Raw genomic sequence first — 21,658 nt, forward strand, 5'->3', positions numbered from 1 at the left:
CATAACTTTTTTTTACCTGACCGAAAAAAGCTTCTGGACATCAGAACAGCAATCATTCACCTTGATCTGGACTTCTACTTTTACTTCAGTGAGTCTTCGGCACAGGACATACTGCTCACCTCGGCCCTAATCCCGACACTCGGAAGAGGAAAAGATGTCGCTATAGATGTCGCCGTGTAGGCACATTGATGAGACTACGGCAACGATTGAATAAGCCACCCCTACCCTCTGTTCTATTGGCGAACGTGCAATCGCTGGAGAACAAACTGGACGAGCTCCGTTCGAGACTATCCTATCAACGGGACATTGAAACCTTTTACTGCAGTGGGCTAAATAAGGGTCACACAGTGTTTGAAACAAATCTACTTTGAAACAAAAGTATACACCTCACACACATGGTTATGGGTTTAAAAAAAGAAGACACCTGTACCATGTCAGATATAGTTGAGATGTATTCAATTTTGAGTTTGCATCCCAATATTACACTTTATATACAGTACCAGTCAAAAGTTTGGACACACCTACTCATTCAAGGGTTTTTCTTTATTTTTACTATTTTCTATATTGTAGAATAATAGTGAAGACATCAAAACTATGAAATAACACATATGTAGTTACCAAAATATATTTTATTCTTCAAAGTAGTCACCCTTTGCCTTGATGACAGTTTTGCCCCCTCTCGGTATTCTCTCAACCAGCTTCATGAGGTAGTCACCTGGAATTCATTTAAATTAACAGGTGTGCTTTGTTAAAAGTTAATTTGTGGAATTTCTTTCCTTCTTAATGCGTTCGAGCCAATCAGTTGTGTTGTGACAAGGTAGGGTTGTTCTACAGAAGATATCCCTATTTGGTAAAAGACCAAGTCCATATTATGGCAAGAACAGCTCAAATAAGCAGAAAGAAAGGACAGTCCATCATTACTTTAAGACATGAAGGTCAGTCAATCTGGAAAATTTCAAGAACTTTGAAAGCTTCTTCAAGTGCAATCGCAAAAACCATCAAGCGCTATGATGAAACTGGCTCTCATGAGGACTGCCACAGAAAATTAAGACCCAGAGTTACATCTGCTGCAGAGGTTAAGTTCATTAGAGTTAACTGCACCTCAGATTGCAGCCCAAATAAATGCCTGATAGAGTTCAAGTAACAGAGACATCTCAACATCAACTGTTCAGAGGAGACTGTGTGACTCAGGCCTTCTTGGTTGAATTGTTGCAAATAAATCACTACTAAAGGACACCAATAATAAGAAGAGACTTGCTTGGGACAAGAAACACAAGCAATGGACATTAGACTGGTGGAAATCTGTCCTTTGGTCTGATGAGTCCAAATTTGACATTTTTGGTTCCAACCGCCGTGTCTTTGTGAGATGCAGAGTCGGTGAACGGATGATCTCCGCATGTGTGCTTTCCACCATGAAGCATGGAGGAGAAGGTGGACCAGTGTGGGGGTGCTTTTCTGGTGACACTGTTTGTGATTTATTTAGAATTCAAGGCACACAACCAGCATGGCCACCACAGCATTCTACAGCGACACGCCATTCCATCTGGTTTGCGTTTAGTGGGACTGTCATTTGTTTTTCCACAGGACAATGACCCAAAACTCACCTCCAGGCTTTGTAAGGGCTATTTGACCAAGGAGAGTGATGGAGTGCTGCATCAGATGACCTGGCCTCCACATTCACCCGACCTCAACCCAATTGAGATGGTTTGGGATGAGTTGGACCGCAGAATGAAGGAAAAGCAACCAACAAGTGCTCAGCATATGTGGGAACTCCTTCAAGACTGTTGGAAAAGTATTCCTCATGAAGCTGGTTGAGAGAATGCCAAGAGTGTGCAAAGTGTCATCAAAGCAACTGGTGGCTACTTTGAAGAATCTCAAATAAAATATATTTTGATTTGTTTATCACTTTTTTGGTTGCTGCATGATTCCATATGTGTTATTTCATACAATGTAGAACATAGGAAAAATAAAGAAAAACTCTAGAATGAGTAAGTGTGTCCAAACGTTTGACTGGTACTGTGTATCCAATGTAAAAAAACAATGTTTCAAATGTTGCTACATGGGATCGAGCCGGTTGGTCAGAAATGGTTATTAAAAGCACCACAAATGTGTTTTTGTCTGTTATGTGGCTGTCATAACCATTGAGGGTTGTAGTGTTTTTTGGTATTTTTTTTCTATCAAAGATTTGACCATTTTGAATGTAGCTAGTAAGACATATATTCCTCAAATGTCTGAAGGACTGCCAGTCAGAAGTAGAATCAGTCAATCTAGCTTTAGCTCAAGCTAAGTTTCTTCCATTAAATCTTTCAGACAATTCATGCGTGAACCACGAGTTAGATCTGGCCTTTACCCTCAATCTCTCATATGGGGCATGCTTATCTGAAACAGAGTTAAACAGAGAGGTAAAACATTTAAGGGTTGGTTTAGTTATCAGTTGAGTACTATTTAGCTCAGTACAAATATCTTTCAGTCTATCTGATACTGGCATCACCCATCCAGGTTAAGATCACCCAATAATAATAATTCAGATTTAGCATTGTTAGACTGCAAGTCAGACAATTTGCTAAGAGCAATTGGGAGGGCGGTAAACTCCCACATTTAGAACAAGACATTCAAATTGCTTGGGGACAGAGGTGGCAATACTCACAGCAACATTTAAGTTGTTATTTATGAATACCCCCACCTCTGCCAGCTCTGTCAGATCTATAAACATTATATCCATTCAGACACATCAGAATCTGTAATAGACTGTTTTAAACAAGTTTCAGTAATTATCCAAATGTTTGCGTTAGTTTGAGAAGCCAGAATTACAATAAGATCCATTTTCAAAATCAAACTTCTGACATTTACATGAATGAGTCCAAGTACACAGCTGCGGGATTTCAGATTCAAATTATTTTCCATGGATATAAAGTTCTACATGCATCATCGTTGGAAAAACAGCAGTGAGACATGAAAGTGACATTTGTGAAGTCCTGTATAGCAATACTTTGAGAAGCTAAATGAGAAGGTGATGAAATGCTAACTTTGAGAGGTGGAATTGAGCTACAGTGACAGTACAGGTGCAATGCTAAAAGCGAGGCACCGTGTGACCAAACCCATTGCTGGCAGCAGTGCGATAACAGAGGGAGTGACAAAATCACAGTGCTGATGACAGAAACGATTGCAGTTGATATTCAGCCATTTTCAATGGTAGAGGATGTTGTCTTCAATACTATCATGGCTTATTTAGAACCAGACTACAAGATGCCATGTCGAAAAGCCGTGACGGACCTTATGGAGAAATTGTACAATGATTGCTCTGCAATTGGAATCGTGAGCTCTCAAACACCATATGTGATTTCTATGAACATGCTTTCATAAATCACTGCAACGAGCCATCACATTGATGAGAAGTGGAACATGAAGTCCCATGTATGACAACTGAGAACATGGAGTAGAAGCACACCGCAGAGAACCTAAAACAGCATTAAAACCGTCATTGCTGAGTGGGTGGGGGACAGCAGTAAGGTGAGCTCTGTCTGGTAGGCAGCCAGGACTGCGGTAGATTGAACTGCACTGTCCCTTAGCAGTCATACGCACGACTATATCTGAATTGTGAATTCATGAATTGTGTGGTTTGTTTTACTTTTAAATGTAAAAAATCTAAATAACTCTTTCAATGTTTTACATTTGTCACATCCCTAGCTTGCAGTGCATAATTTCAGTGCCTTTGAAGTAGATCCTAGTAAGGTATAGGTATTTTAAGGCTGTAAATTAGGTTCTGTCAGATCGGAGTGCTGATGGAAACCCAAAAAGCAAAGAGAAAAGTGGAACTCTCCAAACTGATAAGATAACAAAATGAGGTGATGACAGTGAAGAGGTAGATAAGCCAAATTGAACCTAGTTTTAAAATGGATACAACAACACTTAAGTCAGCCCTAGGTGGATTTGTAAAGAAAGAGAAGAACAGTGGGAACGTGGTGGCACTAGAACACCTGTAATCACATTACACCTGTGTTTTAGGGGAAGTGTGACCTCACACGGGACAAACTTTTAAGATTGTCAAACCTCAAACCAAATTTGGTCAAGGGAACCTGTTGTTTATTGACTTACTGGTCATGAACTCAGGAACCACGTGTGAACGGAGCATAAAGCACTGCAGTGAAACTGTGGTTTTTGTTGTATTATGGCTGTAATTCACTTTAAGTGATCTTTTCCATGATTATTTATTACAACCCCAGGGGCCTCAGTTACCATGTTGAATTTAAACTGTGTGTGCCCCAATGCCTGTCCTTCTGCCTGTGTTATTTAGTCAACCGTTATTCACAGCCATCCCCACCCCTGTAACCCGAGGATTTAGGCATGCAGCCAAAAGGGAAATGACTGCTTAAAATCTTGCCTTTCTGTCTGATGTTTCTTGTTTTGTTGGAATTGACCGATGCCAGAAGCAACATGTAATTGAATTAGCAATATAGAAGTTTTTCACGCTGAAGGTTAATGAGAGACAGACAATATATCCTTCTCGTTTGTATGCCTTCTTTATGGGGGGGCTGTTGACATTTTAGGATATTTTGGATGTTTTGTGTCAAGACTAGTACTTGTAAATTAATGTAATTATGAATGGCTGAGTTTTACATCTGAAGCTACTAATTAGAGAATCCCTTTCAGATGAATGGGCAAATTTCATTGGTTGCAAACAGCACACGATGTGTTCAGTTTTCGTAATTAAGCCATATTTATGCTGTGTCGCTGCACATTACAAGTTATTGTGACGGTTACATTTCCTGGATGGAATGAAAATACACTGCCTTATTTACTAAATAGACATACATTATCAATGAGAGCTGTTGATTTTCTGTTTTATATGTCTAATTATATATCAGGCATGGATATAGGTTATGTAATTATTTCTAATCAATTCTCAGCCAATGGCTAATACTAGCTAATATACTGTACTTCCTAATGTGTTCTCAAATTTTGGTATGTCAATCTGAGGTAAGATTTTACCTTTGAAGTTAAAGATGAGAAATTGTTTTAAAAAAAAAAAGAAATGGTCTTGTTGGTATTTATTAAGATCCCCATTCTATTGCTGCAAAAACATCAGCTACTCTTCCTGGGGTCCACGTGAAACATGACAATACATAGTACAGAACATTATCAAGGACTGAAATAAATCCATTTAAAACATCATACATAGCCTACATATCACTAAATACACACTATCTTGGTCTAATACATTGTACAGTGCAAATTACAATACAAGATATATAAAATGGCTGTGTCTATTCACAGTCCCCTTTGTGCAGTAAGGTGTTATTTGATCTGTTTTTTAAAACTGGTTTTATTGCTAGCTTGAGTTACCTGGCTGTTGGCAGAGAGTTCCACGTAGTCATGGCTAGGGCTGTTATGGTGAACATATTACTTCCGCACCGGCAGTCACGAGTCATGAAGGCAGTCAAATTCCACGAGACCGTTTAGTCACGGTAATTAGGATTCTCCAAGCTCTGACGCTGCTGATGGTCATTAATAACTGCCTGGTACTCAGCACTCTATTGTCCCTCTAATCACTCTGATATCAAGGCAAATGTAATCGAAAATCTAATCAAACACTTCATGAGAGTGTCACGCCTGCTCCCGCTCCCCATCCTTGGCGCTCGAGGTCGCCAGGCTGCCTATCATTACGCACACCTGTCACCATCGTTACGCACACTAGCGCATCTTTGGACTCACCTGGACTCCATTACATTGTTGATTGCCCCTCCTATATCTCTCTGTTCCTCAGTTTGATCCCCGTGTCAGCATATTGTCATTTTGTTTCCCCTGTCCAGACGCTGTCCGTGTTCTGTTTTATGTTCGCTGTTTCTTAAATGTTCACTCCCTGTAATTGCTTCTCCTCTCTCAGCGTCTGTCCTTACAGCAAGCCCATGAGCTCATGTTGCGCAACATTTCTACAGGCTATGCAATTGCGTGAGAAAACAGTGAGTGATGGCTTCTATTAAAAAGAGGATCCCATCAGCTTTCTATAATCTAGGCCTACTATATTTATTTCTCAACTTTCCTAATATTAAGCACATTGGTTATCTTTACAACAGGAACATAGCCTACCTGGCTGGCATGAAAATGAACCACGGAAAAAGCATAGATGATATGTTTTTTTCCCCCCTGTCCCTGTTTCGAGACAGGTGCAGGATAATGGTCCATGCTAAATCAAAACAAATATATTATTTAGTATATGTAAAGACAAGATTAAATCAAGAATAGTCTGATGGGTGACAATATTAGCCTATCACTTGTGAATGATATATTGTCACTTGTGAATGATGCCCAGGGTAAGGTAAGAAACAATGCCTTTTTTTTGCTACTTTTTCTAATCATAGTCGTACACCCCATGTAGCCTAGCCCATAGGCCTATATGTTTTGCTAAGGTTTATATCACAACTATAGTGGCTAAATAACTTTTTTAAATTAAACACATTAATCTGCTTTACAAGGGGTCCAGAGCCTAACTGGCATACATAAGCAGCACTTGAGTTTAAAGTTTGGGAAAGATAATTTTCACCATAAAAATGCACCTTTATAATAAAAGCGTCACATGCATAATCACATTTGCTGTCACTTTTGATAATGATGTTTTCCCGCTAATGGAACATTTGCGTTTATAGCTTACTGCCGTGTGCGCTTTGCTGTGCTTTATAATGTGAAGAAATAGCCTGATATTTTAGCAACATTTTAAGCAAAATGTTCTGATCTGTCAGCCTCATTGCGTAAAAAAGGTTTGTTGATGCTAGTGGTTGTATTAATTTGGGATCTATCGCATCCCACAACTGTCCCAAACTATGTTTACAATATTTATTTCTCACATAGAATAGGTAAACTTTTGTACTACGGGGATAGTAGATTGACATAGGCCACTGCTTTTGCTGTTAGGCCTACTCATCTTGTTGGCTGACGAAAAGTAAATGTGGACAGCTTCTTTCCAATATCTTCAATATGCACCTCAGAATTGGATAAGGACGCACCCAGTTGCGTCCCCGATGTGTCTGTCTTCACTTGTAGCCTATGAGAAAGATCAGATCACGTGATGGAGAGCCATGTGAGTGAAAGGTGCTCCGCACGTAGCACTCAGGGAGAAGGGAATTATAATTATTATATTTGGCCCAAGGGTACTCTCCTGTTCAGATCTGAAAGATCAGGTTACAGTGTGTCCGCTCTACAGTGGCCTCTCTCTCCTGCAGAGGGGAAGAGGGGTGAAAGTTGGCCATTTTATGACGGTCATAAATTCCTTGCAGAAACTCTTTACTGCTATGGAGTATTGAGGGGAAAGAAACCTCTTTGTTACGAAGACATTCTTCCCGCCAAAACTTCATCATCCAAAAGTGGGGAACGAAACAATATTTCTGTAAATCCAAGTGGTTGGAGTGGTCTGTCGGTACCTGAAGAACAATTTATGTCAGATCAGTTGTGTTTTGGGATCTCATGAAGGACAGTAGAACAACATAAATGTGTCTCTGAATGTGTATATTTCCCAGTGATCAGATTCACATCCAAATGTGGGGGAACTTATATTATTAAATATGAAACTATTTGTTAGAAGATGTAATCTGATGTTAGCCTTCTAAATGAGAGAATTGTTTTTCATATGAGCTGTTAACCAAGTCAGCAGCCACGCCCAAGTGAGCACAGACATTACGTCGGCGTCATGGAACACCCCCTTTTCCCAGAGTGCATAAATCCCACTTCTGACAAAATGTGCATTAGGCCAGAGAGGATGGCGCTGTAGCTACATGTTGAAATGGTTGGCAATTTAAATACAGAACAGAGGATGTGAGGACGCAGTCCACACGTCATGTATGGTTAAGAAATCCACAAAACTAAAGACTACACATGCACAGTACGCAGCTGTATATGTAAAATATGAGTGAAAGGCGCTTCGGAGCACTCAGGGAGAAGGGAATTATAATTATTATATTTAGCCCAAGGGCACAAAAACCGCAAAAGGCATATCTTTTTTTAGGGGGTATTACGGCCACACAAAGGGGATGCAGCCGGGAAATTTGAGGCATTATCAAGTGCTTGTCAAATTGGGAATGAGAGACTAATGAAGTGTGTACAGCCTGTGCAAAAAAACAAAGCAGAGCTCATGCTTTTCAAGTTACTTTTTTCAAAGCATCATTAGTCGCATCATGCAGCCTTACAATGCCGCCACAGTGCCGCCACTCCCCCAGTACTCTCTCCCTGTGTGTGTGTGTGTGATTGTGTGAGAGGAGACAGGTGTGCTGGAGTCAGAGCAGATCCCCACCCAGCTGCAACCTGTTCCATAATCAAGACCTCTACAAATACTCAGCCCTGACACTTCTGCGCTGCCTGATCATCATCTCTGCTCATTCTGCCCACTCTGACTCTGGTCCCTGTCTCCAGTCCCATGTCTTGTCATCTGTCCTGGATTCCCCACTCTACACCTCCCTTGGATTCCCCTCCGGACCTGCTTACCCTGTCTCAAACACTCTCGCTCCAGCCTCAGCCTCCGCACCTGGTTTCCAGCAACCCGCCCGAGTTTCCCCTGACCTGCACTCCATCTTCCCCCTGTGTTTCAATAAATACCTTGGTTACTTCATCCCAGTCTCCTCGTCTGAGTCTGCTCTTGGGTTCCCTGTTCCACACCGCATAACAAGCCCAGCATTTGTTGAACAACTATACTTGCATGAATAACCCTAAATTAAGCATATACAGTGGGGCAAAAAAGTATTTAGTCAGCCACCAATTGTGCAAGTTCTCCCACTTAAAAAGATGAGAGAAGCCTGTAATTGTCATCATAGGTACACGTCAACTATGACAGACAAAATGAGAAAAAAAATTCTGAAAATCACATTGTAGGTTTTTTAATTAATTTATTTGCAAATTATGTTGGAAAATAAGTATTTGGTCACCTACAAACAAGCAAGATTTCTGTCTCTCACAGACCTGTAACTTCTTCTTTAAGAGGCTCCTCTGTCCTCCACTCGTTACCTGTATTAATGGCACCTGTTTGAACTTGTTATCAGTATAAAAGACACCTGTCCACAACCTCAAACAGTCACACTCCAAACTCCACTATGGCCAAGACCAAAGAGCTGTCAAAGGACACCAGAAACAAAATTGTAGACCTGCACCAGGCTGGGAAGACTGAATCTGAAATAGGTAAGCAGCTTGGTTTGAAGAAATCAACTGTGGGAGCAATTATTAGGAAATGGAAGACATACAAGACCACTGATAATCTCCCTCGATCTGGGGCTCCATGCAAGATCTCACCCCGTGGGGTCAAAATGATCACAAGAACGGTGAGCAAAAATTCCAGAACCACACGGGGGGACCTAGTGAATGACCTGCAGAGAGCTGGGACCAAAGTAACAAAGCTTACCATCAGTAACACACTACGCCGCCAGGGACTCAAATCCTGCAGTGCCAGACGTGTCCCCCTGCTTAAGCCAGTACATGTCCAGGCCCGTCTGAAGTTTGCTAGAGAGCATTTGGATGATCCAGAAGAGGATTGGGAGAATGTCATATGGTCAGATGAAACCAAAATCTAACTTCTTGGTAAAAATTCAACTCGTCGTGTTTGGAGGACAAAGAATGCTGAGTTGCATCCAAAGAACACCATACCTACTGTGAAGCATGGGGGTGGAAACATCATGCTTTGGGGCTGTTTTTCTGCAAAGGGACCAGGACGACTGATCCGTGCGAAAAGGAAAGAATGAATGGGGCCATGTATCGTGAGATTTTGAGTGAAAACCTCCTTCCATCAGCAAGGGCATTGAAGATGAAACGTGGCTGGGTCTTTCAGCATGACAATGATCCCAAACACACCGCCCGGGCAACGAAGGAGTGGCTTCGTAAGAAGCATTTCAAGGTCCTGGAGTGGCCTAGCCAGTCTCCAGATCTCAACCCCATAGAAAATCTTTGGAGGGAGTTGAAAGTCCGTGTTGCCCAGCGACAGCCCCAAAACATCACTGATCTAGAGGAGATCTGCATGGAGGAATGGGCCAAAATACCAGCAACAGTGTGTGAAAACCTTGTGAAGACTTACAGAAAACGTTTGACCTGTGTCATTGCCAACAAAGGGTATATAACAAAGTATTGAGATAAACTTTTGTTATTCACCAAATACTTATTTTCCACCGTAATTTGCAAATAAATTCATTAAAAATTCTACAATGTGATTTTTCTGGATTTCTTTTCTCATTTTGTCTGTCATAGTTGAAGTGTACCTATGATGAAAATTACAGGCCTCTCTCATCTTTTTAAGTGGGAGAACTTGCACAATTGGTGGCTGACTAAATACTTTTTTGCCCCACTGTAGGAGTACCTATTTCTTTGTTAACCACTCAACACAGAAAAGCCTCATGCGCACTCCCTCAAATCATTTGGAGATCATATCCTTTCTATGTTATTCAGCTTTGTTCAGTTGTATTCTTCATACTATAAAATAATGGTACGGAATTCTAAGCAAATCCTGACTGCTAAATGAACTAGTGTAGCCCACAGCCATAAGGCATAGCCAGATCAGCACCTAACATAAGGACAATTCAGAGTATGCTATTCTGTTCTTCTGAAATAGACTACATTTTCTTCATATCATGTTTCTTTAGACCTGTCTAAAATAAATAATGGATTTATTGTGAAGGTGTAGGCTATATTACATGGATTTATTAGACTTTTTAAAATGTAGATGTTCCAAAGGTCTGCATCAGTGACTTGTAGAAAGCCAGGAGATGCTAAATTTGTTTTTGGTAATTAACGGTCAATTACCATGAGACTAACAGTTATTTGCTTGACAATCACTGGCTGATGAAATTCTGTGACCGCCACAGCTCTATTTAATACTGTGTGTTTCCCAGCCTCTGTTCTGGACCTGCATGTCTTGAGTTGTACCGATGAGTGTCTGAACTGTGTGCCAACTGCTTGAACAGACAGTTCGGTACCTTCAACATATCAATACCTCACACAAAGACTAATAGTGATGCAGTCAATCTATCCTCAACTTTGAGTCAGGAGAGACTGACATGCATGTTACTGACACTTACCCTCTGTGTACATCGAAGTGTGATATGTGCATTTTTGTTCTGGGCCAACTGCAATTTGCCTATGTCCTTCTTTGCTGCACATGACCACAGAGCTGGGCAGTAGTCAAGGTGCGACAAAACTAGGTCCTGTAGGGTCTGTCTAGTTGATTGAGATGTCATGAAGTGCTACGTGTCCATAGTCATTTAGGCAGGTTACCTTAGTGTTCTTAGGCACAGGCACTATGGTGGTCTGCTTAAAACATGTTGGTATTACAGACTCGGTCAGGGAGAGGTTGAAAATGTCAGTGAAGGCACTTGCCAGTTGGTCAGCGCATGCTCGCAGTACATGTCCTGGTAATCTGTCTGGCCCTGTGGCCTTGTGAATGTTGACCTGTCTAAAGGTCTTACTCACATCGGCTGCGGAGAGCGTGATCACAGTCTTCATGTACAGCTGGTGCTCTCATGCATGTTTTAGTGTTATTTGCCTCGAAGCGAGCATAGAAGTAGTTTAGCTCGTCCGGTTGGCTTGTGTCACTGGGCAGCTCTTGCCTGTGCTTCCCTTTGTAGTCTGTTATGGTTTGAAGGCCCTGCCACATCTGACGAGCGTCAGAGCCGGTGTAGTACAACTCGATCTTAGTCTTGTATTGATGCTTTGCCTGTTTTATGGTTAGTCGGAGGGCATAGCGGGATTTATTATAAGCTTCCGGGTTAGAGTCCCGCTCCTTGAAAGCGTCAGCTTTGGCCTTTTTCTCAGTGCGGATGCTGCTTGTAATCCATGGTTACTGGTTGGGGTATGTACGTACGGTCACTGTGGGGATGATGTCATTGATGCACTTATTGATGAAGCCAATGATAGATGTGGTGTACTCCTCAATGCCATTGGATGAATCCCGGAACATATTCCAGTCTGTGCTAGGAAAACAGTCCTGTAGCTTAGCATCTGCTTCATCTGACCACTTTTTTATTGATCTTGTCACTGGTGTGAGTATAGGTGATCCAGAGTTATTTTCCCCCTGGTTGCACATTTAACATGTTGATAGAAATGAGGTAAAACTGATTTAAGTTTTCCTGCATTAAAGTCCCTGGCTACTAGGAGCGCTGCCTCTGGCTGAGTGTTTTCTTGTTTGCTTATGGCGGAATACAGCTCATTCAATGCTGTCTTAGTGCCAGCCTCTGACTGTGGTGGTATGTACACAGCTACAAAGATTATAGATAAACTCTCTCGGTAGGTAATGTGGTCTGCAGCATATCATGAGAAACTCTTCCTCAGGCGAACCGTAGCTCGAGACTTCCTTAGATATCGTGCACCAGCTGTTGTTTGATACCATTCCATTCCATCCATTACCACAAGCCCGTCTTGCCCAATTAAGGTGCCACCAATCTCCTATTTTGACCATGACAGCTTGCTATTTGTATTTATTATGGATCCCCATTAGCTGCTGCCAAGACAGTAGCTACTCTTCCTGGGGTCCAGCAAAATCAAATCAAATGTATATATATATAGCCCTTCTTACATCAGCTGATATATCAACGTGCTGTACAGAAACCCAGCCTAAAACCCCAAACAGCAAGCAATGCAGGTGTAGAAGCACGGTGGCTAGGAAAAACTCCCTAGAAAGGCCAAAACCTAGGAAGAAACCTAGAGAGGAACCAGGCTATGAGGGGTGACCAGTCCTCTTCTGGCTGTGCTGGGTGGAGATTATAACAGAACATGGCCAAGATGTTCAAATGTTCATAAATGACCAGCATGGTCAAATAATAGTAATCACAGTGAACAGGTCAGGGTTCCATAGCCGCAGGCAGAACAGTTGAAACTGGAGCAGCAGCACAGCCAGGTGGACTGGGGACAACAAGGAGTCATCATGCCAGGTAGTCCTGAGGCATGGTCCTAGGGCTCAGGTCCTCCTCCTCCGAGAGAGAGAATTAGAGACAGCGTACTTAAATTCACACAGGACACCAGATAAGACAGGAGAAATACTCCAGATATAACAGACTGACCCTAGCCCCCCGACACATAAACTACTGCAGCATAAATACTGGAGGCTGAGACAGGAGGGGTCAGGAGACACTGTGGCCCCATCTGATGATACCCCCGGACAGGGCCAAACAGGCAAGATTTAACCCCACCCACTTTGCCAAAGCACAGCCCCCACACCACTAGAGGGATATCTTCAACCACCAACTTACCATCCTGAGACAAGGCCGAGTATAGCCCACAAAGATCTCCGCCACGGCACAACCCAAGGGGGGGCGCCAACCCAGACAGGAAGACCACGTCAGTGACTCAACCCATTCAAGTTACGCACCCCTCCTAGGGACGGCATGGAAGAGCACCAGTAAGCCAGTGACTCAGCCCCTGTAATAGGGTTAGAGGCAGAGAATCCCAGTGGAGAGAGGAGAACCGGCCAGGCAGAGACAGCAAGGGTGGTTCGTTGCTCCAGTAGCTTTCCATTCACCTTCACACTCCTGGGCCAGACTACACTCAATCATACGACCTACTGAAGAGATGAGTCTTCAATAAACACTTAAAGGTTGAGACCGAGTCTGCGTCTCTCACAATGGTAGGCAGACCATTCCATAAAAATGGAGCTCTATAGGAGAAAGCCCTGCCTCCAGCTGTTTGCTTAGAAATTCTAGGGACAATTAGGAGGCCTGCGTCTTGTGACCGTAGCGTACGTGTAGGTATGTACGGCAGGACCAAATCGAAAAGATAGGTAGGAGCAAGCCCATGTAATGCTTTGTAGGTTAGCAGTAAAACCTTGAAATCAGCCCTTGCCTTAACAGGAAGCCAGTGTAGGGAGGCTAGCACTGGAGTAATATGATCAAATTTTTTGGTTCTAGTCAGGATTCTAGCAGCCGTATTTAGCACTAACGGAAGTTTATTTAGTGCTTTATCCGGGTAGCTGGAAAGTAGAGCATTGCAGTAGTCTAACCTAGAAGTAACAAGCATGGATTCATTTTTCTGCAGCATTTTTGGACAGAACATTTCTGATTTTTGCAATGTTACGTAAATGGAAAAAAGCTGTCCTCGAAACAGTCTTGATATGTTCGTCAAAAGAGAGATCAGGGTCCAGAGTAACGGCGAGGTCCTTCACAGTTTTATTTGAGACAACTGTACAACCATCAAGATTAATTGTCAGATTCAACAGAAGATCTCTTTGTTTCTTGGGACCTAGAACAAGCATATCTGTTTTGTTCGAGTTTAAAAGTAGAAAGTTTGCAGCCATCCACTTCCTTATGTCTGAAACATAGGCTTCCAGCGAGGGCAATTTTGGGGCTTCACCATGTTTCATTGAAATGTACAGCTGTGTGTCATTCGCATAGCAGTGACATTTAACATTATGTTTTCAAATGACATCCCCAAGAGGTAAAATATATAGTGAAAACAATAGTGGTCCTAAAACGGAACCTTGAGGAACACCGAAATTTACAGTTGATTTGTCAGAGGACAAACCATTCACAGAGACAAACTGATATCTTTCCGACAGATAAGATCTAAACCTGGCCAGAACTTGTCCGTGTAGACCAATTTGGTTTTCCAATCTCTCCAAAAGAATGTGGTGATTGATGATATCAAAAGCAGCACTAAGGTCTAGGAGCACAAGGACAGATGCAGAGCCTCGGTCTGACACCATTAAAAGGTAATTTACCACCTTCACAAGTGCAGTCTCAGTGCTATGATGGGGTCTAAAACCAGACTGAAGCATTTTGTATGCATTGTTTGTCTTCAGGAAGGCAGTGAGTTGCTGCGCAACAGCTTTTTCAATTTTTTTTGAGAGGAATGGGAGATTCGATATAGGCCGATTAGTTTTTTATATTTTCTGGGTCAAGGTTTGGCTTTTTCAAGAGAGGCTTTATTACTGCCACTTTTAGTAAGTTTGGTACACATCCGGTGGATAGAGAGCCATTTATTATGTTCAACATAGGAGGGCCAAGCACAGGAAGCAGCTCTTTCAGTAGTTTTGTTGGAATAGGGTCCAGTATGCAGCTTGAGGGTTTAGAGGCCATGATTATTTTCATCATTGTGTCAAGAGATATAGTACTAAAACACTTGAGTGTCTCCCTTGATCCTAGGTCCTGGCAGAGTTGTGCAGACTCAGGACAACTGAGCTTTGGAGGAATACGCAGATTTAAAGACGAGTCCATAATTTGCTTTCTAATGATCATGATCTTTTCCTCAAAGAAGTTCATGAATTTATTACTGCTGAAGTGAAAGCCATCCTCTCTTCGGGAATGCTGCTTTTTAGTTAGCTTTGCGACAGTATCAAAAAGACATTTCGGATTGTTCTTATTTTCCTCAATTAGGTTGGAAAAATAGGATGATCGAGCAGCAGTGAGGGCTCTTCGATACTGCACGGAACTGTCTTTCCGAGCTAGTCGGAAGACTTCCAGTTTGGTGTGGCGCCATTTACGTTCCAATTATCTGGAAGCTTGCTTCAGAGCTTGGATATTTTCTGTATACCAGGGCGCTAGTTTCTTATGACAAATGTTTTTAGTTTTTAGGGGTGCAACTGCATCTAGGGTATTGCACAAGGTTAAATTGAGTTCCTCAGGTGGTTAATCTCTCTAGGGTATGTGGGACGAAATCGTCCCACCTACTCAACAGCCAGTGGAATCCCGTGGCGCGATATTCAAATACCTTAGAAATGCTATTACTTCAATTTCTCAAACATATGACTATTTTTCACCATTTTAAAGACAAGACTCTCGTTAATCTAACCACACTGTCCGATTTCAAAAAGGCTTTACTACGAAAGCAAAACATTAGAGTATGTCAGCAGAGTACCCAGCCAGAAATAATCAGACACCCATTTTTCAAGCTAGCTTATAATGTCACAAAAACCAAAACCACAGCTAAATGCAGCACTAACCTTTGATGATCTTCATCAGGTGACACTCATAGGACATTATGTTATACAATACATGCATGTTTTGTTCAATCAAGTTCATATTTATATCAAAAACCAGCTTTTTACATTAGCATGTGACGTTCAGAACTAGCATACCCCGCGCAAACTTCCGGTGAATTTACTAAATTACTCATGATAAACGTTCACAAAAAACATAACAATTACTTTAAGAATTATAGATACAGACCTCCTTTATGCAATCGCTATGTCCGATTTTAAAATAGCTTTTCGGCAAAAGCACATTTTGCAATATGTGGTTAGATAAAGGAGAGTCTTATATTTCAAATGGTGTAAAATAGTCATATGTTTGAGAAATTGAAATTATAGCATTTTTAAGGTTTTTCGTATTTCACGCCAGGCGCTACCATTGGATATTGGTGAGGCGTTCCGCTAGCGGAACATCTGTCCCTAACTTAAAAACAGCAGCGTCTGACACTTACCAAAACATACTGACCAGCTCAAATACACAGACACGTGCTATATGGTAGACCAATCCAAACTCATCTCGCTAGCGGAACACCTGTCCATAAGTTAAGAATGCAGAGCAGCGCTTTATTACAGACAAACTTCTCTCAGCCTAGTACTGTTGTATCAATATGTTTTGACCAGTGTTTCTCCAAACAATTTAGTCTCCTCAACTTGCTCAATTTCCACATTATTCATTCTAAGATTTAGTGAATGATTTGTCCCAAATTCAATGCTTTAAGTTTTTGAAATATTTAGGACTCATCCCTTGCCACCAATTCTGAAACTAACTTTTTTTTTTGTCATTTAGCAGACGCTCTTATCCAGAGCGACTTACAGTAGTGAATGCATACATTTCATTAAAAAAAAATCTCTGAACTGGTCCCCTGTGGGAATTGAACCCACAACCCTGGCGTTGCAAACACCATGCTCTACCAACTGAGCCACATGGGAACTGCATCTCTTTAAGTGTTTCTGTAATTTCAGTTGCTGTGGTAGCTGACGTGTATAGTGTTGAGTCATCCACATACATAGACACACTGGCTTTACTCAAAACATTTCGTTAATACATTTTGAAAAAGTAAGGGGCCTAGACAGCTGCCCTGGGGAATTCCTGATTCTACCTGGATTTTGTTTGATAGGCTTCCCTTAAAGAACACCCTCTGTGTTCTGTTAGACAAGTAACTCTTTATCCACAATACAGCAGGGGGTGTAAATGCCATAACAAATATGTTTTTCCAGCAACAGACAGTGATCAATAATATCAAAATTCACATTAAAGTCTAACAAAACAGCCCCCACGATCTTTGTATCATCAATTTCTGTCAGCCAATCATCAGTCATTTGTGTAAGTGCTGTGCTTGTTGAATGTTCTATCCCTACAAGTGTTCCAAAATTCTGTTGTCAATTTGTTTACTGTAAAATTACATTTTATCTGGTCAAACACATTTTTTTTCCAAAAGTTTAGTAAGGGTTGGTAGCAAGCTGATTGGTTGGCTATTTGAGCCAGTTAAGGGGACTTTACTATTCTTAGGTAGGGGAATAAGTTTTGCTTCCCTCCAGGCCTGAGGGCACACACTTTCTAGTAAGCTTAAATTGAAGATATGGCAAATGAGAGTGGCAATATCATCTGCTATTATCCTTAGTAATTATCCATTCAAGTTGTCAGACCCAGGTGGTTTGTCATTGTTGATCGACAATGAAAAAAATTCACCTCTTCCATACTATGTAGAGTTATACCCAGCAGTTTAGTCTCCTCAACTTGCTCAATAGCCACATTATTCAATAATATATCTAAATAAGGTTTAGCGTTAAGCGAGTGATTTGTCCCAAAAATTATGCTTTTCATTTTTGAGATATCTTTTGCCAATAATTGTGCGAAAGATCAGAATTGGGCTGCCTGTGTAAACGCAGCCAATCAGGTTTGATCAGGCGAAGGGGGGTCAGCCACTATGGAGGAGCTACGCTACCAATACAAATATCTAGATGACCAGACACCTTAACAACCTAATTGGGGGTAACTGACCTCTTTGTGGTGCCCGCATGCAGTGACAGTCACCACATTAGGACTTCAAGATTTTGAGTTATTCCATATTGTTTCGCCGATATCCTGTGTGGAGAGGTTTTATTTTTGGTTGTCAAAGGAAAAGTGTGGCTAATGATGACTTTGTGGGCAGTTTCAGCTGATTCAGTCAGCACACACAGCAACATACCGGAAAGCATTTATACATATTTATACAATGGATGTTCCATGAAATATAACTCATAACTTTTTCTCAAATGAGATGACATTGGCTCACCAACAGGTAGAGATTAGCTTTGTGTTTCTCTGCTTCGATCAAACTCCACCTTTCCGATCCCACACAGATTTTTTCTGTGTGGGAAAATCATTGGACTGCACCTTAAAAATGGCACTTGTTAAGTTTGAAGCAGTTGTGCCACTCTTTAAAATCACAGAGTTTGGAGTTAAGACTTATCGAGTGGAAACAGCATTGTGTGTGTGTGTGTGTGTGTGTGTGTGTGTGTGTGTTTGTGAGTGGGTAATGAAAATCCTGGCCAGTGAATGCCCCAGTTGCACATATTTCTGTGCCAGCCATTCCCCCATCTCTAGAGAAGAAGACTCCCTGTTTATCTTAGTATATCAATGAATGTGCTCTTGGAAAACTGCCTAGTGCATGCACATTTCTGTCAGTCCACAAAAGGAAATCCTATCATGTGTGCTTAGAGCTATACATTTTTTTGCCAAATTAAAAAACGTTATTTGGTCAACACCCCATGTCTTTTCATTTATTGTCTTACTTTCTTGATCAATCTGTTGATTGGTTGATTAACACTCGCCTTCCTGGTCTGTGGTTTGTAGCTGGACAATGTGGACGAACAGGCAGCCCAGATCCGCCGGGAGCTGGATGGAAGACTACAGCTTGCAGAGAAGATAGCCAGGGTAAGTCCTACATCTATCACCCTCAAACTAACAATGCTGTGTAAGCCACGTACAGTGGTAATCAGCTCTGGTCATGAGGGCTACCAGGTGTCCAGATGTTTTTTTTCTTCTTCAGCCAGGTACTTTCACACCTGAATCAACTACACATTGATTAGTTAAATCAGCTTTGTTAAAGTTGCATGGACACCCTGTAGCTCACTGGGCCGCTGATTGTTGACAGCTGTTTCAGAATACTTAAAATAATATATTGTGGTAACTGTAGTTATAAACTGACAAAAAGATGGATGCACAACTCTTCCTCTAACACTGATTCCCTCTCAGGAGAGGAATTACCCCAAGTTTGTGTCTAAAGACATGGAGGCCCTGTATATCGAGGAGATGCGCTCATCTGTCAATCTGCTCATGGCTAACCTGGAGAGCCTACCTGTGTCCAAGGGAGGCCCCGACTTCAAACAGAAGCTAAAACGCTCCTCCATGAACAACTCCTTCCTGGACATGGGCGACGAGACAGAATTCCTTTCCAAGTCCGACGTGGTCCTCTCCTTCGCACTGGAGGTGTGTGTGGTGATTTCATCTTGTAATCTTGCCCAGTAAATGTTTTGCGGTACGCTCAGATTGCTTGGTCTCAGTCAAGATAATTGATGTGTAATTGTTCTGGTTGACTTTTGAAAGAAAGATCAATGTGTATTTGACAGTTATTTACATTAGTCTGGTAGTAGTTTTATCTATTCTGGGGTCAGCTTGAGGGTTACTGTGTCTACTAAGGGGCCAGACAAAAGAAACAAAACTTATCTGCTCTTTGATGTTGCTTAGTGTGTGTCTGTCTGTGTGTGTGTGTGTTCCTACATGCCTGTGAATGTCCCCTCTGGCTGCAGGTTGGCATTCTGTGATAGTGCCTCGCCTGGACTTACACGACCCAGTGACTCCACATCTAATGCTTCCATTTCTATCTGCATAAGTGTGGAGCTGACCATGTCCTCTCTCTGTTGCTGTTTGCAGATAGTGATAGTGGAAGTGCAGGGCCTGAAGTCGGTGGCTCCTAACAGGATTGTGTACTGCACCATGGAGGTGGAGGGAGGAGAGAAACTGCAGACAGACCAGGCAGAAGCCTCCAGACCACAGTAAGTCAACAACAAGGTTGCGTGTTCAATCGCTGCAGCAGCCACATCATTTATTGACTGTCGTTCACTCCAGATAAGAGTGTCTGTTTAATAATGACTGTTTAGGCTGTGTCTTGAAAAAACCTTCCAAGTAACCTTTTCAGGAACCGAGTAATACGTTGTTTTTATTTTTTATATATTGACATATATTAATGGAAGTTCACAAGGCATTTTGAATAACTTATTTTAGTCCTAGAGTCATGAAACTTCACAGAATCAATCAATCAATAAAATGTATTTCTAAAGCCCTTTTAACATCAGCTGATGTCACAAAGTGCTGTACAGAAACACAGCCTAAAACCCCAAACAGCAAGCAATGCAGATGTAGAAGCACGGTGGCTAGGAAAAACTCCCTAGAAAGGCTGGGACCTAGGAAGGAACCTAGAGAGGAACCAGGCTCTGAGGGGTGGCCAGAGAGTCGAAATCAGCAGGTCCGGGACAAGGTTGCACGTCCGGTGAACAGGTCAGGGTTCCATAGCCGCAGGCAGAACAGTTGAAACTGGAGCAGCAGCACGACCAGGTGGACTGGGGACAGCAAGGTGTCATCAGGCCAGGTAGTCCTAAGGCATGGTCCCAGGGCTCAGGTCCTCCGGGAGAGAGAGCGAATTAGAGGGAGCATACTTAAATTCACGCAGGACACCGGATAAGATAGGATAAATACTCTAGATATAACAGACTGACCCTAGCACCCCGACATATAGACTATTGCACCATAAATACTGGAAGCTGAGATAGGAGTGGTTGGAAGACACTGTGGCCCCGTCCGACGATACCCCCGGACAGGGCCAACCAGGCAGGATATAACCCCACCCACTTTGCCAAAGCACAGCCCCCACACCTCTAGAGGAATATCTTAAATCACCAACTTACTACCCTGAGACAAGGCCGAGTATAGCCCATGAAGATCTCCTCCACGCCACGAACCCGAGGGGGGCGCCAAACCTGGACAGGATTATCACGTCAGTGACTCAACCCACTCAAGTGATGCACCCCTCCTAGGGACGGGATGGAAGACACCAGTAAGCCAGTGATTCAGCCCCCGTATTAGGGTTAGAGGCAGAGAATCCCGGTGGAGAGAGGGGAACCGGCCAGGCAGAGACAGCAAGGGTGGTTCATCGCTCCAGTGCCTTTCCATTCACCTTCAAACCCTTGGGACAGACTACACTCAATCATAGGACCTACTGAAGAGATGTCTTCAATAAAGACTTAAAAGGTCGAGACTGAGTCTGCGTCTCTCACATAGACAGACCATTCCATAAAAATGGAGCTACATAGGAGAAAGTCCTGCCTCCAGCTGTTTGCTTAGAAATTATAGGGACAATAAGGAGGCCTGCATCTTGTGACTGTAGCGTGTGTGTAGGTATGTACGGCAGGACCAAATCGGAGAGATAGGTAGGAGCAAGCCCATGTAATGCTTTGTAGGTTAGCAGTAAAACCTTGAAATCAGCCCTAGCCTTAACAGGACGCCAGTGTAGAGAGGCTAGCACATTTTTTTACCAAAAGTACGTGGACACCTGCTCGTCGAACATCTCATTCCAAAATCATGGGTATTAATATGGAGTTGGTCCCCCATTTGCATCTATTTCAGCCTCTATTCTTATGGGAAGGCTTTTCACTAGATGTTGGAACATTGCTGTGGGGACTTGCTTCCATTCAGCCACA

General features: G+C 42.3%; 1 protein-coding gene across 3 annotated transcripts in view; it reads left to right on the forward strand.

The window, feature by feature from the left end:
• The window catches only part of LOC106561024 (calcium-dependent secretion activator 2), a 224,236-nt gene that overhangs the window by 77,821 nt on the left and 124,757 nt on the right, over nucleotides 1-21,658 (forward strand). For all 3 annotated transcript variants that reach the window (XM_045688110.2, XM_014124578.3, XM_045688109.2), the window contains 3 exons: nucleotides 18,756-18,836; nucleotides 19,158-19,391; nucleotides 19,836-19,957. In XM_045688110.2, the coding sequence (XP_045544066.1) occupies nucleotides 18,756-18,836; nucleotides 19,158-19,391; nucleotides 19,836-19,957 (437 nt within the window). The remainder of the gene's footprint in view (nucleotides 1-18,755; nucleotides 18,837-19,157; nucleotides 19,392-19,835; nucleotides 19,958-21,658) is intronic.

This window comes from Salmo salar, chromosome 10 (assembly GCF_965601325.2).
Source record: "Salmo salar chromosome 10, fSalSal1, whole genome shotgun sequence".
NCBI classification, from domain to species: Eukaryota; Metazoa; Chordata; class Actinopteri; order Salmoniformes; family Salmonidae; genus Salmo; species Salmo salar.